Source organism: Bubalus kerabau, chromosome 3, assembly GCF_029407905.1.
Source record: "Bubalus kerabau isolate K-KA32 ecotype Philippines breed swamp buffalo chromosome 3, PCC_UOA_SB_1v2, whole genome shotgun sequence".
NCBI classification, from domain to species: Eukaryota; Metazoa; Chordata; class Mammalia; order Artiodactyla; family Bovidae; genus Bubalus; species Bubalus kerabau.
The window spans coordinates 149,358,954-149,378,227 of NC_073626.1; the positions used below are offsets into that span (position 1 = coordinate 149,358,954).

The 19,274-nt window shown below is 43.3% G+C and overlaps 1 protein-coding gene across 4 annotated transcripts in view; it reads right to left on the reverse strand.

The window, feature by feature from the left end:
- Positions 1-1,478: 1,478 nt before the first annotated feature.
- Positions 1,479-19,274, reverse strand: part of KLF7 (KLF transcription factor 7) — a 103,737-nt gene continuing 85,941 nt past the window's right edge. For all 4 annotated transcript variants that reach the window (XM_055573271.1, XM_055573272.1, XM_055573270.1 and 1 more), the window contains 2 exons: positions 13,483-13,606; positions 1,479-5,627 (listed from right to left, as the gene is read on the reverse strand). In XM_055573271.1, the coding sequence (XP_055429246.1) occupies positions 5,576-5,627; positions 13,483-13,606 (176 nt within the window). In that variant the 3' untranslated portion in view covers positions 1,479-5,575. The remainder of the gene's footprint in view (positions 5,628-13,482; positions 13,607-19,274) is intronic.

Below are 19,274 nucleotides of genomic sequence, written 5' to 3' on the forward strand. Positions count from 1 at the left end.
GCGGGTGACAAGAGAGGAGTTTGGGGAGATTTATGGAAAGGAAGGGGGAGGCTTCAAAAACATTAAACATTTATTTTTGCCTCTGTGTTATCAAGGAGATCTTGGCCATAACAGGTGTATTTTTCCTCCCTGGAATGAAGCAGAAGTGAAAGATAAAGAAATTCAACTAAGTCTGGGTTCAGATCGAAAATGCATGCTGAGAAAAACAAAAATGAAAAAGCTTGAGGACCAGCCAATGAGCCCCAAAGCCTTTCAGGACCGAGATCTGCAGAAATCATTCTGCCTGGGGTCCAAAGGCCTAGGGTTAAAATGTCCCCTCTCCCCACCCTCAGCCCCTCCCCTCTATGTGGAACTCCCAGTGTGTTTTCAATATACTGGCAATTATAAGCATCCATCCCCCCAAAAGATATTAGGCACTGGTGGCTACTCCTCGTAAACGTCAGTAGCCTAACTGTTTTCCTTCTGCGAAGGTACATTAGGTACACGTGCACACGTGTCTAGCTGCGTGCACACATACCACCCTCATTATTCTGATGTGGGGTCCTTTTTTATGGCAGTAGACAGAAGCTGGAGTCAAAGCAGTTTACGATTCCAAAGCTCACAGTTGAAAAAAAATTGTATAAACAGTCCCCAACAAAGAACGCATCAACGTCCCCTCGTGACTGCTGAGAGGGAGCCCTGTTTGAAAAAGAGTATCTCGTTTGGGATATTTGTGAAGTGACGGCCTGGGATTTCTCTCTCCATTTTTGATACCTGTTTCCCGAGCACTTATACGTAAATGCAAAACACCTGAAGAATACAGTACTATCTTGGAAGGGTGCACGTAAGAAAGTTAAATTGCAGCTTTATTTTTCCCTTTACCGGGATCCATTAGGAACCAACAGAGGAGATTTAAGCGAGTGTTAAAAGCAAGAGAAAACCCTGAAGTCTCAGGCAGTTAGTCATGGGATCTCACATTTACAAGGAGTTTTTGCTTCCTTTGACACATTTTCGTTGTTCCATCTCAAGTATTCCCAAAGATCCTCACTGAGGAAAGTAGACCATCAAAGAGGCATTGATGTATACTCAGAACAGCCCCTCTAGTTTTCAAACTGAGATATCACCATGTTTACCGAAACACATCCAGAGCTGGAATGCAAATTCTCTCCTTCTGCCTCTACCCCCGACTCGGCAGTGGCCACTTCAGGAAGATGCCAGGGAAAGCGTCCCCAGGTAGATGTCAACCAGGTTCTACTTAATGAATTTTCACTTTGGCAAAGATCTGGGTGCAAAACTGTGGCCAGAAATGCTGGACCTCATAAGATTTTTTTTTTTTAAAGAAACAATGAACCTGGTTTTTGTAGTTAATATGTTCCATCTCTGACTTTCCCAACCTTCCTTCTCCTAAAACCAACTCATGCAAAAGAGAAGCCATTTTGCACTTTGCACTGTATTTTATATTTTATGAAGTGACTTCCATACAGGAAACCATTATGAACCAGTAACGTTAATCACTGAGTCCTGTTGTTCTTGCCATTTGAGTTCACGTCTTTTGACTTTGCCATAGAATTCAGGAGTTGGGGCTATAGGCAGACATCCTGAATGCACTGGGTGAGCCGCCCTTTAAGTCCCATTTACTTCCCCTTTGATGCAAATAGACATGGCTAATCTGGAAGCTTATCCCAAACTGAAGTCCTTAAAAAAAATCTTCTCTGGCTTCTAGATTCAAAGAAGATTTTTTTTTAAACATAGGAATCAGTTCTACTAATCATGCGTGAGGTTGGCTGTCTTTTTTACCCTGTTATCGTCAGGCAATCAAAGATGTAAAAAGGGCACAAGAGGTGCAGGAAGGGTGGACAAGGGATACTTGAAGGGCTTTGTAAGGAAGAGCACAGAGAGGAGAAGGAAATGGTCAGCATGAAGTTCATTTTGGGGGGTCTCCGATATATTTATAAAATGCAGCTTTGTCATGGAATCCAAATATCTCTTTTTCTGGACATAATACTCATCAACCACCAGGCATTAAGCTGGGCCAATGAACCATCAGTGGGGCAGGAGGCCAGTAGCTAGGAGCAACATTATAATTTCAGGTTTCCACATCTTTGACTTACAGTCATGTGGTAGGAGAAAGAAGCACAAATTGAAATAAAGAAAACTGTCAATGGCTTCGAAACACTCTTTTTCTATACATTACACTCTGAACCCTGGATAAAGCGTGCTTCGGAGGACCACTACAAGAAACACCATGACAGGTTTTTCCTTTCAAATTGGAGATATCCTGGAATGCTGGGAGTTACCAATTTAAACGAGACAATGGTTTAATATGTTTCAACTGTCCACTAAAGCACTGCTTTGAATAACCTGTCCTCTTGGAAGCAAACTAGCTTCAGGTTATTTCCCAGAAAGCCTGTTCACTCCAGCAGGCTTCTTCCAACCATCTCTGCCATTTCAGAGAGGATGGATACTTGATAACATGCCCAAATGACTGGGGCTACCGCTCTCCCCACCCCACAACAGACAGGACTGGTTAGCGTTCAGAGGTGTCAATCGGGCTACACAAGAACAGTTTCAAAGCCATACGCTTAGCACCCACCAAATTCTCAGGCCAATTCTCGGTCAACAAATGCTTGGAGCCAGCAAGCCCCACCATCAAGGCTCAGTGCACCCTGCTTGGAGAAAGGTCAGGAGCAGATTACAAAGGACCTCACTGATATAAGAGAGAGAATTGCCCAATATTTCAGACACTGATGAAGACCCAAGGGCCTTTGTTCTGTCACATTCAAATGAGATCTTTTCAAGACCACAGATGACAACGGGGAGCGAACAAGCAATGATTACTCTTTTGCATTTTTTTAAACTTTCTTTTTAATAGAGCCTTGCATTGGTCAGTTCAAAAATTAAATTAAGTATTATAAACCCTTAATAATAGCATTTCGAGAGGCAAGAGCAGCTCCAGCGGGGGAGAGAACATTTGTAAATCGTGGCAGCCACGGCTAATGCCATCACTGGGACTGTGCGTGCAGTCATGCTGGAGGCTGCTCCAGAAAGGGAAATCAACGAACCAACAAAATCTGGGGTGTCTAAAGTTTCGTCTAGTGCACTGACTGGAGGCGCTACAGTTTAATACAGCTGAGGTTCAAGGTCCCTCACACATCCTTCATCCAGAAAGGATGAACCACACATTCAAATATAATCCCATGGTCCGCCCTGATGGACTGGCTACAAACGCACTCGAATGCAGTCGAGAACTACGAGATTGTCAGCAAGCAGTGCTCCAGAAATGTTTCTAAGTCATGTCTAGTTTTAAATCTTTGGAATAAAACTGATTTTTTAAAATACCCTCTGACTAACATATACATAATTGCCCCTGGCAAATGGGCAGATTTTGTGTGTGTGTTTAGGGTGGTTTTTCTTTTTTGTTTTTGTTTTTGGTCTAAATTGAAAAAAGGAAAAAAGAGAAAGAAAACTTGAAGGGCCAGACCTCAGAATGCCCCAAGTGTCCAATTGGCAGCTACAGCATTTGTGATAAGGAGGCTCCTCTGCCCTCAGACGAGTAGTTTCAACATTTCAGTGAAATCAAAGTTTGCAGAAAGCTGAGAAACCAAATGCCAAGGATCTTGAAGTTTGCTGTCATAAATGAATCTGTGTTTCTTATATTTCCTTTCAAAGACTTCAGTTTTGCATCCCAAATAGGTATGGGGTGGCATTTTAACAGTCAATGAGTCAAACAGTCAAAGGAGGGCAGGAGAGGAGCCAGCTGGTATGAAGGAGCAGCAACCATGGGCGGACCAAATGCCATTTTTGTTTTTTTAGACGTGTCTTGAAGGGATGGTCCCAGAATATACAAAATATACAATCTGCCCTAATAACCACCCCACTTGCTTGCATAGGCCATTTAATGGTCCTAAAGGCAGTCTTTGGAGTTGAGGCCAGTGCCAGCTAGCTAAGAATGCGGGTAGATGATGGAGACCGATATTGGATGTGTGTGGGGGATGGAAAGTGAGGCATGGAACCCCCTCGGAGTCAGCTTGCAGAGTAAAAGTGAGGCCTCTGTTGATCCCAGGTGCTCTAGGGCACAAGTCATGGTGGGCCTAGCCAAAAAAATTAAAAAATCAGAAATATGTCTCTCCTTTTACACAGACCATGAGAGAAATATCTCAACCCTTTCCTTAAATGTCCACCCTTTATTCCCACAACAGCATTTTGAATTGTGTGTTTTAACAAGTGGGGTGACATGACTCTGTGGGTATGAGACAGGAAGAGAGGGTGATGGTTTTTGAAGCCACTAGACTTGGGAGGCATCCTCCATTCTCCCCATTCCTGGAAAGAGGGATATTTTTGGCTTTTTTTGTCAGGTCATAACCCAGAGTTACGTTCAATATGCAGCTGCCCTTCGAGACTAGCGACATCTATGCTGAAACTGGTTGTCAGGGTAGCAGTGATACACAGCACGGGGCTGATCACTATGAGCTGAGGTCAGGACGCCTCAAGGGGGATGAAAAAAGTGTGATGTCCCATCTGATTGGCTGCTTCGAGAGCTGGACATCCAGGTGACGAGAGAGAGAGAGTCCTGGAGAGGTTTAGTCCATGGAGAAAAGATAAAACATTTAAGCTTCCAAATAAGCTTTTCAAGTTTTCGTTAGCAAAAAACAGAGAGATTAAAAAGAAAAAATCTAGCACTGGCAATAAGGTGAGGCTCAAGGGATACACTGTGATTGATCATCAAGGACTTTATTCTCTTGGCCACTTTGCAGTCATGCTAGAAGTTTCCAGAATCCCTAGTGCATATGGTGTGCAAGAGTCAAAAAGTAAGAAAAGAACACTCTTCCCTGGAGACCTGGAGAGTGAAGTCTAGAGAAATGCAGGCCAGAAAGGTGTAAGGTGTTATTCCGGAGTCTGCCGCCGCTAAGGCCGTTGGTATCGACTGGAAAGATCTCAATAGTACTAAGAACCAAAACTGATCAACAGTTCTGTGAGGAAGTCGGACGCACGGAATAGTAGGACTTTTCACACACAAAGGACAAATAAACCGAGAGTTAATTTTGGCTACCAAACTGCAATTTGGTTTGCTAGGTCATTTTCCCCCAACTATTGAAAAAGAAACATTAGTGCTACACATATGCAACTTTAAGACGTTGTATTCTCCTATCAAGTTGCACTGAGAAGCAAGTTAAATAAGCCCCTCTTACTGCCGTCCACCTGTAGAGACGTCACATCCATTTTCTTTGATTTCCATTGGCAACAGCGGGAAATAATTCCAATAGTGCTGAAGTAAGCAGCCAGACTGCCTTGCTGAGTTCACCTGGTTTCTTTCTTCTTCTTCTTCTACCATCTGGCTAGGGCAAGGCATAAAGATAGACGTATATATTTTAAATATAGCTGAGTGCATGACTGTGTGTGTGTGTCTGTGTGTGAGTGCGTGTGTGTGTGTGTGTGTGTGTGTGTGTCTGTGTGTGTGTGTACACAGAGGTTTAATAAGTGAGAACTTTCTTCTGCGAGGCAATGGGTCCCCGCCTGAAGTCCAGCCCCCTGCCTCGTGGCATTTCCTTCAGACAACGGCCGGCCGACGCCATGGCAACTCTGGCCTTCAGATTTTTTAGATATGTCTCTTCATATGGAGGGCAAGGTGGTCAGACCTGGAAAAACACCTAGGGAAGATAAGAAAAACAAGGATATTACAGAGATCTGCATAAAGAACTCAACTTCCATCACCCCTTAGAAAATGATTAGCCCTAAAAGAGAGAGAGAAGCAGTGCATGTGTACTGGGAAACAAGGTATATAGGGCAGGTGAGCTCAGCAGTCAGACTGCTTGGGCTCACCTCCTGCAATAGCTGTGTGACGGAGCAACTTAACCTCTCAGTGTCTTAAGTCTTAGTCGCTTAGTTCTGTCTGACTCTTTGCGACCCCACAGACTGTAGCCCATCAGGCTCCTCTGTCCATGGAATTCTCCAGGCAAGAATACTGGAGTAGGTAGCTATTCCCTTCTCCAGGGAATCTTCCTGATGCAGGGATTCAACCCGGATCTCCTGCACTGCAGGCAGATTACCATCTGAGCCATTAGGGAAGCCTGGTATCTTAATTCCTCCTCAATAAAATGTGGAAAATTGAGAGCACTTATTTCATAGATTGGTTGTGAGGATTAAGTGAGATGATCTATGTAAAGTGCTTAGAAAACTGCCCAGCCAATGGTAAAATCTTGATTAATATTAAATATTATTATTGCGATTGTCATCATTAAAGAAGAAACTAATGTAAAAGTGTTTTGGAAATAATATGTGTCATGCTCATACACTACAAAGAACGATTAGCCTGTACTATCAAATGATGACACTCTTAACATTTCAACACCCAGATTTCAGTCTTAAGTTTTACAATGGAAGCCCAGAAATGCTGCCTGTGATATCTGCAGGTCTATATAGGCACTCCACATTCAAAGGGAGGAAAAGCTCATGTTTATTAATAATGGCGTCATATGCAGGCATGTGCTTGGTGTTTCTCCAGTACTACCCTAGACTCAATGGACATAAGTTTAAGCAAACTCCAGCAGAGAGTGAAGGACCGGGAAGCCTGGCATGCTGCAGTCTATGGGGTCGCAAAGAGTCAAACACAACTTAGCGACTGAACAGAAACAACAACAATATCCTCAGCAACCTTCCATGGTAAATCTTCACACTCTTTTCGTGGGCATGCATGTGGTAGGGACCCTGAGGCTGCGGTCACACAGCCAATGAGTGGCAGTAGTGGGGTGAGAAGCCAGGCAGATGTGTAAACCCATTCTTTGAACTGCTTCTGGAACCCAAGGTTGGCCACTGAATCCCTTTGTCAGCCTCAGAGTGAAAGCAGTGGCTGTTTTCACTCCTTCCCTGCTTTAACACCACCCACTGGATTTTGCCCTGGGTGGTAACTCTTCCACATTCTCAGTTGTATGTGGCTAACCCACCTCCTAAGGCTGAAGTGATGGCCACAGTCATCTGCTGAGTGACAGTCATGTGATCCACAAAGGTCAACGGGAGTGAGTTCTGGGACATTTGCTGAAACTACTGGAAGAGAGACGCCCTCTTTCCACTGGGGCTTAGACACTAAGATAGGAGCTGCGGGTGTCCATGCGGCCACGGGGGAAAGAGCCTCTTTGAGAATGAAGTTAACAGAGAAAAACAGGCGAAGGGGTAGGAAGGAAGAGAGTTTCTAGTCCTGAGGACAACATCTAAGCAGCTGGACTCAGCCAAGTGTGAAGACAAATCGAATTCTGTTCATCTTAGTTATAGGAGCTAATAAAAAAACCCTGGAAGCTAACTCAAGACTGAGTCAGGGTTCTCTACTTATAACTAATAGAGTGGCCATTTCTGCATCTCCGAGGCCTACATACAGTCTCAGGTTCTTGGGCTGGAATCCCAGGGAAGTCAGTGCGTCAGACAGCAGTCATTCTGAGTTCTGGGTGTGAGTCCTCCCTTGGATCCAGCTCTAGACACTGGTCTCCATCCTACCTGGGAGAAAGTTACCAGGTCCCCCGAGACACTGCCTGAGCCATCCTTCCAGTTCAAAACTCTAGCTGGTGTGTTAGTAAGCTGTTCTGCTCAGGTCAGCAAGGGTTCCTGTTCAGGGCAGAATTTCCCTCTATTTGTTCATTACTAAAACAAAGAAAGAGAAAACCCCTGGCCCTATCTGCTGACCCCAGCACTCTCCACGCACTGTTTGCATTCATTTCTCAGATACACATGCCGGATAGAACCTCAAGAAAATGAAGCAAAATAGAACAAAGTAAAATGAAAAAATTATCATAACAGGAAAAATAAGAGTAGAAAGTGATCTAATTCAGTAACACATTGAATAACAGTAATTCTAACCATAACTGCTTATTTTGGGCTCTGATTTTGGTATAAGCAAGATACTTGAATAAATCCTTGGCATAGCATCTAAAGGGGATTTGATTTACTATAGAAGAGTGGTAAATTTTCTTTAAAAGCAAGTACTTGATGTCACCGGTATAAGAAAAAGCAGTACAGCCTGCGGGGAATTTTGTATTTGACTGTCCTGTGCCGAGGGCACACTTAGTACTATCCACTGCCTCTTCTCTTTCTTTCCCTTTCTCCTTTCCCTCCTCCTTTCTTCCTTCTCTCCTTCCTTCATCTCAACAGCGTAGAGAAAGAAGATCTAAGTCTGGAAGTTCTTTTTGTAGGTATTTCTCTGAAGTTAACATTCTTACAAGAACTCTATAAAGAAGGTACCATTCTTAGCCCCATTACCAGATGAGATATTCATCAAAAAGAAGCAAAGCCAAAATCTGAACCCAAGTAGCCTTGACTCCAGAGCCCATGCTTTCAGCCATATCCAGTTCTCAGGAGGCTAAGCAGAAGGTCAAGCTGAACTGTCCGTTTAAAGAACTGGTAGTAGTCAGAATTGATGGACGGTCTTCCCCAAATACCTGCACCTCATCCCCAGAACTTGTGAATATGTTATGTTCAAAGGCAAAGGGGAATTAAGGTTGTGGGTGGAATTAATTTGCTGGTCAGCCGACTTTCAAATGGGAAGCTTACTCTGGATTATCTGGGTAGACCCAATGTCACTTCAAGGGTCTTTAAAAATGGAAAAAGGAATTAAAAGAGAAAACCAGAGAGATGGAAGCATGAAAAGGACTCAATAGCTTTGATGATGAAGAAATGGGGTCAGGAGCCAAGGAACATGTACAAAGCTGAAAGCTGGAAAAGGCAAGGAAATGGGTTCTTCCCTTGAGCGTCAGGAAGGGAATGGAGAGCAACCCACATCTTGATTTTACCCCCAGGGAGATCTGTGTTGGACTTCTAACCCAAGGAACCGTAAGATGATAAATCTGTAAAGATAAATAAGGGTGATACTAAACTTGTGACAACTGGCAACGTCAGCAACTAGAAAATGAATCCAGAAGTTAATCTGGTCAAGCCTGAGCAGCAAGGCCCTGCAAGAAAGCCACAGAGCATGTACCAAGAACCCTGTGTGTTCAAAAGAGGCAAGTGGGGATTCGAGATGGTAAGGAGCAAAGCAGAAGTCTTTGCTACTAGTACAAAATCTTTCTCTTTTCTTTTCCACATCCTGAGAACATACGGGACAACAGTATTTTTAAAAAATTAATTAATGAATTAATTTTTGGCTGTGCTGGGTCTTTGCTGCTGCACGTGGGCTTTCTCTAGTTGCAGCAAATGGGAGCTACTCTCTAGTTGAGGTATGCAGGTTTCTTACTGCGGTAGCTTCTCTTTTTGCAAAGCACGAGCATTATTAGGTTTCATGGGACTCAGGAGCTGCTTCATGGCATGTGGAAATCTTTCCAGACCAGGGATTGAACCCATATCTCCTGCATTGGCAGGTGGATTCTTAACCACTGGATCACCAGGGAAGTCGCATGGGACAACAGCATTCTTGATTTAGGACTTCATTTGAAATAACCACTCAGTACTGTATGTGTTCCATACTTTCATTCTCCTTTAACCAACTGCTTAACCTGTGCTGAGTACCTAGCAATCTGTATAAGCATCTATCTTTACTCTTTAAATTCTTTCAGGAAAAAAAAAAAAAAGTGAAAACCCAACCAACTCTTTAACATGGTATAAAATATGATCACACCCCTCCTGAATCAAACTAGCATCATTATTTGTTAAAATTCTAGGAAGTGCATGGATTTAGAATGAGACTGGGTCCCTCACCATTGAGGTCTTATTTAAATCCAATATACCAGTAGGATACTGAGTCAAGATTAATTTATATCTATTAAATTATACTTACTGAGTTCCACATAGGAATAGTAAAGTAAAAAGTAATAGATAAACTCTGCATCTAGAAATGCAGAATCTAGTAATTCTAAGGGTAAAATACCCCCAGAGGGTATTTAGGACTGTACAGCAGTCAGATGACCTTAAATAAGAAAGTTCTTAATGACTAAAATTTGTTTACTGCAGAGAACTAGCTAAATCCCTATTTTCATTTCTCTTGCTGATGAAAAGGGCCCCCTAAAGTCACATGGGCATTGAGCCAACAGCAACGCACCAGGGCCCCAAAGGGCTAGATATAGGTTGATGTTGCTCACCACCTATAAGTGGGCTGACAAAGAGATCAAAGATCAAAATGCCTCCTCTGAACTTCTAGGATCTTGGAGGTACTACCGTGGGAGCAGGCTCCTTGGGTTATAGCTGCATATGGCTACCTGGGGAAACAGCCCTGCTTACTACCATCAGCAGCCTCTTGCTCTATGGGCTGAGAAACAACACTCATCCCTTTAAGCACCTGATCACCGAGTGGGCTGTACTGCGTAGTTTGATGGTAAGATAGCAGAAACACTTCATTGCTTTCTCCCCAAACCTGAAGCCAGAGGTCACAAAACTTAATGTCTTTATTAAGGCCAAGCAGATAAAGTAAATGGGTGCAATGGGTCAAGAGTAAGAAACACACAGCATTTTTAAACCATCTGATTCTACTTCTGTGAATATAAAGAAACGTTGCTCCTCATTAAGAGGAGATAACTGGACATGCTACACAGCAACTGATGCTCTGCCTTCATGCTGGGGAGACCGTGGTGAGGGAGGGGGAACAGAGAGAAACGAGTAATCACAGGACCATTACCAAAGGCAGTGATGACTATTCAGCTCCAGAAAATTATGGCCACCTGGGAATGTGAGTCCACTGTTACCAGATCTTCCAGTTTTTCAAAGCCAGGAACAGAGGTTTTTGTGACATTTAGCAATTTGAAATGTTAGCAAAACAAATAAGAACTCATGTATTTTTTAATTTACCCTATAGGCAAAATAAAGTATAAGTTAGACTTGGTACCTGCTTTAAGGTCAAGAAACCCCAATCTTACTTAGTTCAGCCTCTAAGTAGCATAGTCTGAGGGCTTCCCAGGTGGCGCTAGTGGTAAAGAACCCACCTTTCAATGCACGAGATCTAAGAGATACAGGTTTGATCCCTGGTTCAGGAAGATCCCCTGGAGGAGGAAATAGCAATCTGCTTCAGTAATCTTGCCTGGAAAATCCCATGGACAGAGGAGCCTGGTGGGCGATACAGTCTGTGGGATTGTAAAGGGTTGGGCATGACTGAAGTGACTTAGCACGCATGCTGACAAGGCAGTCTGATTATTCAATTATATGAGGCAAGAGATAGATTTCTCAGGCTCATACACATTGTGGCACCAACAGGATCCAGTGCTCTGCTAAGGGCTATAAATGTCCTCTTTTTCTGAAGGTAAAAGTCTTCTAAGGAATGCCAAGTCCACGGTCACTCCAGGCTTTCCTTCCATCACTTTGGGACCACTCCAGCTCCCTGCGCCACCTCCCAGACCTGCTCTATTTTCAGCACAGCTCCTGCAGCTGAAGTACAAGGTGCTGCCTGTCAGGAGACACTAACGAGGCTCCACCCCCTGGTTTCTGACACTGGTGAAAGGCACTGACTCTCCTGCCACAGAAGTTCGAGCTACTCGCCAGCTGCCCCAAATACCATGTCACAGAGTTTGTACCATCTGCTCAGCAAACTTCTAGCTCCAGAAACCAGAGTATATTTTGATGAGGAAAATCAAGCAAAAGACTAACTGAACTACCCATCCCTGACATCTCCTACACTGAAATATCCAGTCAGTTTGAAATTATTTCTCCATATACATCAGTCAGGTTTAATCCTAATAGGTTAAGTGCTGGAGAGATGCATTGCTGTTGTTCAGTCGCTCAGTCGTGTCTGACTATTTGTGACTCCATGGACTGCATGCCAGGTTTCCCTGTCCTTCACTATCTCCTGCAGCTTGCTCAAACTCATGTCCATTGACTTGATGATGCTATCCAACCATCTCATTCTCTGTCATCCCCTTCTCCAGCATAGACAGTTGAATACTGCTTAATAACTCAGTTGACTTAAGAGCAATACTAAGTCTGGCAATTTCCCCATAACAATTCGTTGCCTGTTTCCAAGGCTTATGGCTATCCATAAAGCACGATTTCCAAGTAATAGCCTCACCACCTTTCAGGGAAGGATGACTCATGTGTACCTACTACCACCACGCTCTGATAACTCACAAAGGATATATCTTCATCCCCACTGATATATTGCCCTTCCTCATAGGACTGTGGAGCAACATCAACATCACTGAAATATAGTCTATAGGAGAATAGCTGCTGATTTCTATAAATTCAGGGGGACTCTGAGGTGAATGGGGCAGAAATGACAAACAGGTTGTATTTTGGAGTAGCAGAAGAGAGCTCTAAGGGACGGACAGACAGTAGCTTCATGGAGTATACTTCCTCAGCCTTGGGTAGGAGGTTATCTTTGGGCTCCAGGAGGCATGGGGGCTTTATTTAGTTCTTCGAGAATGAAGATAAGAGGAAAATAGGCTCTTCAGGGAAAAGGAAAAAAAAAGGGGGGGAAGAACAACATGAATGCTTCTTTATAAGCATCTTAAAGGAGCACCAAGGCACTGGCCACCCATGAAACGTGGCCACTCCTGTCCTGCTCTGCACCAGAGGAAGGTCTGGTGAGGGGGCTGGGGGAGGCAGGATGCAAAAGCGATCGCATTTCCTCCACCGGAGAGCCAGGCCTCTGCGGACATCCTGCACACCCCTCCTGCCACCCTGCGAGCAAGGGGCTGAGCCGGGGAACCCTGAGGCTTTCAGGGCTTTTATCGTATTAGAAGCATTTTTCTCATCATAACCGAGACCTTTAATATTGCATTAAAAAGATGGTTAATTTTCTTAAGCTTCCTTTTAAACACAGAAATAGGATTAGAAGGATAACACGCTCAGATGCAAGCCCATTATTTGATTACGTCTAAACCTAATCCTGCCTTCACCTTGGCCTGCAGAGTCTCCATTTTGGGGTTTATTGGTTGATAATGCCAGGGCTGTCAGATACTATTACTTGTGTAGTGTCTGTTGCTACGTGCTCTTTCTTCCACTATCAAATGCTGAAGGTTTGAAATTGAATTATAGGATGAGTTCTCAAAGCCTCACCATCTTTTAGACCTTTGTACCTACTTTCAAAGAAGAAAGGATGGCTCAGGCCCCCCAAAACAATGGGAACTCTCTTCAGTAAATTCATTTCTAACAATGCTTCAAGAGTCTTATAACTAATTTCCCCTCCTTCATGCAGGCTTTCTACTTCTCACATTGAGAAAAATGGTATTGATATTAATAAAAAGATCAGAAACTACCAGCGACCATTCTCTAGTCTATTAATTTTCTTATTATACTAAAATTATCTGTCACATTATCCCCTCGAGGGTAGGAGTTAGGTCTCACTGATATCTAGAGACCATCACAGTTCTGGTGTTCATGAAATACTCATGTAACTGGCCTGAGAATCCATATCATCTCTTGATTGTATGCAAGGAGGCACCCTTATCTAATTGGTTTTCTCCATGGAGAAGTAAGAGGCATCCCCAGGCCCGATCTCTTCGAGAGAGGCTTGTGATGAAGCCAGGAGCGCACGACCAACCCAACCTCCCACCCACTTCACCATCTCCCTTTCCCTTCCCGCCAGCTTCTAAGTTTCTTTACCTGTCGCAGTGGTTGCATTTAAAGGGCTTTGCACCTGTGTGTTTCCTGTAGTGCCTTGTGAGCTCATCGCTTCGTGCAAAACGCCACTCACACCCTTCCCATGAGCACTTATAAGGCTTCTCACCTGCAAGGAGAGATGGAATGACCATGGTCAGTGACAGGAACAACATGATCTGGGTCTGTTACCTACTCTTCAGTCTTGGAAAAGGGCTATAAAATCATTCCTGAAAGGCTAAATTTCCTAACATAGCGTGTCACATTTTTTTTAAGCCTCTTAGTGCTTTTGTTGTTGTTATTTTTTTTTTAACCTTCAAAAGTGATTTCACAAGATCTTCAAATCTAGAGCTGTCATTTCAGTTCCCAGAGTCAAAGCATTTCCTTCGACTGGAGAGGGATCAATTTTTATTTATTTTCTACTCTCTGGAGCTCTCTGACCCCCCACATTCCAAGCAGAAAGGAAATGTGCTATTTTCATCAGAACCACAAATGCTTCTAATTCTATTTTTCTCCAGAACCTAGAGTAATTTACCATTTCAGCCTTTTTAGTCTTCTCCCCTCTCTTCTCTCCTACCACAAAGTGTAGCCAGGCAACTGACTGACAAGGCAAAGAGCTCAGGGCTCCCAGAACCTCGGTTCCTTCCAGTAAATGTGAGTGGATGGACACTCATGAGGAAAGGCTACAATTTAAGAGTAAAACAAAAAATCACTTAACGATTCCTGGTATTTATGTAAAATATAGTCACAAAAGTCCCATTTAAGAAGATCATCATTTAATGACTCCAGCAAATTCATATTCGAGAGCGATATGCATTATTACAAAATATTTTTAAAGTCAATTTGTAGAGCAAGGTTTCAGGCACGCTGAAGCTGCTTAGAAGCATGAAATCCAAGCTCTGTGCTCAAGTGACCTTTCTGAACAGTAAATACAGATGGAGGAATATGGGAGAGAAAGTACATGACTTTTCCTAAGACCTTTTTTATTTTAACCCATCAACGTCTGTCACCAAACATGACAAATATTTACCCTTCCAACTGTATGGTGGGCTGGTTCTAAAAAGAAGAAAAGTGATCTTTGAAATCATGAGAGTTACCAAGCCCTGTCACTGAGAGGCCGGTTAGCATAGAGGTCAACAGCCCTCTGAAGCCAACTTTCCTAGGCTCAACTTTTGGTTCTGCTCTTAACTATCTATCCTTGGGCAAGATGATAAACTTCTCTGTGCCTCTGTCTTCTTTTACAAATAATAGTAGTATGTACCTCAAAGGGAGAGGATAAATTAATATACACATGTACTATATATTAATCAGAACAATGCCTGGCATAGATACGATTAACATAACTGTAAAACAGTATAAATTACCAAACCCGAAATTTCCAGATACACAAGTGCCAAAGTAGTACGGCTGCCCCATTATTTCTCCATTTTTAATAGCTCAATCTTTCACCAGGCAGCAGTTTAGGAGACCTTGCCCAGATACTATACTTGACCCACTTTCTTCTTTCCACCTTTCTCCTTCCCTTTAAACCTAACTACAAAGTGTTCACAATTCTTTATTTGTATCACCTAGAATTGAACCAAACAGGATTGAAAATGTTATTTCATTAAATCGGTGCCCTAGTGAGCCGCTGCTCTGTAAGACCCATGGAGAAGAGGAATGAGAAATACAGGCATCTCTTTTCAACTGAACCAAGAGGACATGAAGGTGGGCCAGAGGCGCAGGAGGAAACCCATTCAGTTTTGGAAACCAGAAAAAAAAAAAAAAAAAAAAAGAATCACTAAGCGGAGTTAAAAGTTCACCTTCTAGATCCTTACAGCAACAATTTTAGAAAAGTGTGCCTGCTGCAGAGAGAGAAGGTGAAGCGTGATGGGGTCAGGGCAGCTTCAGAGTTAGCACACCTGGGATCTTATTCTGTTTGTTACAGACGGGAGGCCTCAGGGTCCCCATCTGTCAAATGGGGGTGAGATTCCTGTGTCTAATGTGAGGTTGACGTAAGGTGTTGTGTATCAGGCATTTCTGGAGCCTGGAGCAAGGTAAATGGTTAGTTAATCTGAACCCCCATTCCTCCCCATTCGCCTGTATTCTCAGAGGCAGCTGAGGAGACAGGTCTAAGTGGCAGTCAATACAAACTTCTAGGACTCAGGCTACAGCCTGCTGAGCCTGGAGTCACTCTGGGCAACCTAAATACTGAAAAATGGGAGAGTCTTTTTAAGTCTGAAGTGTTACCTCAGTATACTGACGGAGAATGGACCAGAAAGACCGTGCCCTTTAGATCTGCTCTGAATGAGTGGGATGTTGAAGGGGAACTAAAAGACCCAAGTTGGAGAGAGAAGTACCAGAGAGGACTGTTGGCATCATTTACTTAATGCTACTGATCACCCATGAGCCTCTGTTACTTCAAGGAAATCTGGCAAACACAACAACAAGAAATGGAGAATGAGGCACCAAAGACTTCAGAAATTCCAAATGCCCCTTACTCCCAAAGGCCTTCATGTACAAGTAACACTGGAGGGTCCTGGAACCTTGGGTACCAAGCACACCTCAAAAGCAACAACAAGGCATCTGGAAATGCCATGACATTCTGCAGCAACAAGCAGAGACATCCGGTCCCCAAAATCAATCCCACAATCGAACAGACCCATCCATCATAGGCAACCACACTCTGAAGGACACAGGAAGGACAGAGACAAAATGGAGATTAAAGTGGATGTCTTTGGGATTTTTTATTAATTTCTAAGTGTTTGCTTTTTCCCTTGCTGAATTTTTTAAAATTAGTTTCGTTCTGTTTTATGCTGACAAATAATGTCAAGGATTTAGTTATTTCCCAGAAGATAACGTGGATGCTCTGTTAATTCCTGGCACAAACCAAGCACCCTCTCCCCAGTAGCTATTTCACAGCATACTTCCAGTGGCTGTGTCCCTGTTGCAGCTGTAAGACAGAAACTACACGCAGCTGGACTTGGCTCTGAACCGTGTCGCCTAACACTGTCTCCTGCTTCAGCAGGTACTACACAGAGCAACACTGAGGACAAGCCCCCCCGCCCTGCCAGTTTAGCCAAGTTACGCTATCGCGATTCGTCAAGCTATTTTTCCAACATCTGATTGATTAACCCACAAGTTGCCATTTCTGCAAATGCTCATAAAAAATTTAAAATAATCAAGAAAAAACTCAACCAAATGAAGGAGTAGTGCCTGAAACAGGGGGAGTTCAGAAATCAGAGGGACAAGAAAAATAGAATGGGGAATGCAATTTCATGTTTAAAGCTCACTCATACTTCAGGGCACAAATTAATGCTTCCTCACAAAATGGCCTCTGAAATGCAATGTGGTCCAAAGCAGAGTGGCCTTCTACTCCATTTCTTACAGAGTAACTCTCCCTACATCGTGATCATCACATTTGATCAAAAAATACTGTCACCTTTGCCTTCTGAACATGCACCTCCAATACATGTACATTAATCCACGAATTATATAAATGTACTAATGTCCTACTACATTAGGACGTTATAAAACATAAACTCAATATAGACATTTAAAAGAATTAGGGTCATTTAAATATAAACAGGGTCTTCCCCGGTGGCAGAGCAGTAAAGAATCCACCTGTAATGAAGGAGACGCAGGTTCGATCCCTGGGTTGGGAAGATTCCCTGGAGAAGGAAATGGCAACCTACTCTAGAAACTCACCTGGAGAATTCCATGGACAGAGGAACATGGTGGGTTACGGTCCATGGGGTCACAAAGAGCTGGTCAAAACTGAGCGACTAACCGCCCCCCCCTCACACAAATATAAACAGAATTTATCAAATTTTCTCCCTGCATTCAAAACGACAGTGTTGCGCAACTGTACTTCGAGACCACTGCCCTACAGGGTAAATGAGAAGATCTTAGCTCCCTGCTCACTGGTGTCTGTGCTTCCAGCCTTAGTCCCTACAGTTTATTCTGCCTGCAGCAGCCAGAAGAACCTTTTGAAAATATAAATCGGAGCATGTATGTCCCTTACAGGGGACTTTAATCTTTCTATTTCCATATAATTATTTTCTTTAACACCCTCTGGGATTTTATTTTATGCATTGAAAAACATTATTCTGCAGAGGGTTCCACAGGCTTCACCAGACTGCTAAAGAAGTTCATGACCCAAAAAAGGTTAAGAAGAAATTAAAATGTAAATGTTCCAATGGTTTCCTATTGCTTTTAGGATAGAAGTCAAAAGCTTTTAAGGTCCTATTGTATAGAATCCCCATGATCTGCCCTGGCCAACTCGATTACTCATGCCCTACCTGACTGCTCCCACCTCAGAGCTTTTGCACTTGCTCCCTATTCTGCCTGGAATGCTCCTGTTCCCTCACTGCCATCAGGTCAATGCTCAACTGTCTCCACTTCAGAGAGATCTACCCTTGGCATTCTCTGTTGAGCAGCAGCATACTCTGTCACCTTCTGGGACCACTTAGTTGCATCAGATTTTGTTTTTGGGGGCTACAAAATCACTTCAGATGGTGACTGCAGCCATGAAATTAAAAGACACCTGCTCCTTGGAAGAGAAGTTATGACCAACCTAGACAGCATATTCAAAAGCAGAGACATTACTTTGCCAACAAAGGTCCGTCTAGTCAAGGCTATGGTTTTTCCAGTAGTCATGTATGGATGTGAGAGTTGGACTATAAAGAAAACTGAGTGCCAAAGAATTGATGTTTTTGAACTGTGGTATTGGAGAAGACTCTTGAGAGTCCCTTGAATTGCAAGGAGATCTAAACAGTGAATCCTCAAGGAAATCAGTCCTGAATATTCATTGGAAGGACTGATGCTGAAGCTGAAGTTCCAATACTCTGGCCACCTGATGCAAAGAACTGACTCATCTGAAAAGACCCTGACGCTGGTTAAGATTGAAGGTGGGAGGAGAAGGGGATGGGAGAGGATGAGATGGTTGGATGGCATCACTGACTCAATGGACATGAGCTTGAGTAAACTCCGGGAGTTGGCGATGAACAGGAAGGCTTGGTGTGCTGCAATCCATGGGGGTCACAAAGAGTTGGACACGACTGAGCAACTGAACTGAACTGAGTCACTTTGAAATGAGATTGCAAATGTTTGTGTGCCGTACTGTCTGCTTCCCCTAGGAGGGTATAAGCTTCATGCAGGCATCTCTTTTGTTCATTGTGATACCAACAGTACCAAAGTGGGGCCTGGCTCAACCCTGCAGAACACACTGCATGAATAAAGCATCTTTTCTGATTTGCAACGAAGACCCAAGTCCACACAGAGGAGCAGGACAGTCTAAGCGATCTCAGTCCCTCTCTATGTTCTGACCTGACTTAAGAGCAGAAAATAATTGCTGGCTTATTTAAACCCGGCCATACCTCTGTGTCAGGTACCACAGTGTGAAACTCGACCATGGATTAAGTATTCCTTCACCATCATAGATCACTCCCCACTTCTTCCCTATCCACCTGAGCCTAGAAAAGGAGTATCCTGAAAATCTTCCTGTAACCTTCAACTCACACCTGGGATCGGTCTCCTGAGCAACATCTCCTCTGGGAAACCACGTGCGTCATTTTATGGAATTCATTTGTACAGGTTCTCACTGAAGAAGACGCTGGGAGAGTGTAAGTGATATGTCAAATGTATTGCACTATACATTTGCCTCTAAGACAAAGACTGTAGCATGAAGTATGAACAGGGTCAGAATCTTGCATTAAAAGTCTTTTGAAAATAAACATCGCTAATGCAAATTTTCTGCATTCACATCCTGATCTGAAAAATTTCAAGTTCCTAATCCAATTCCTAAGGAGACTAGGACC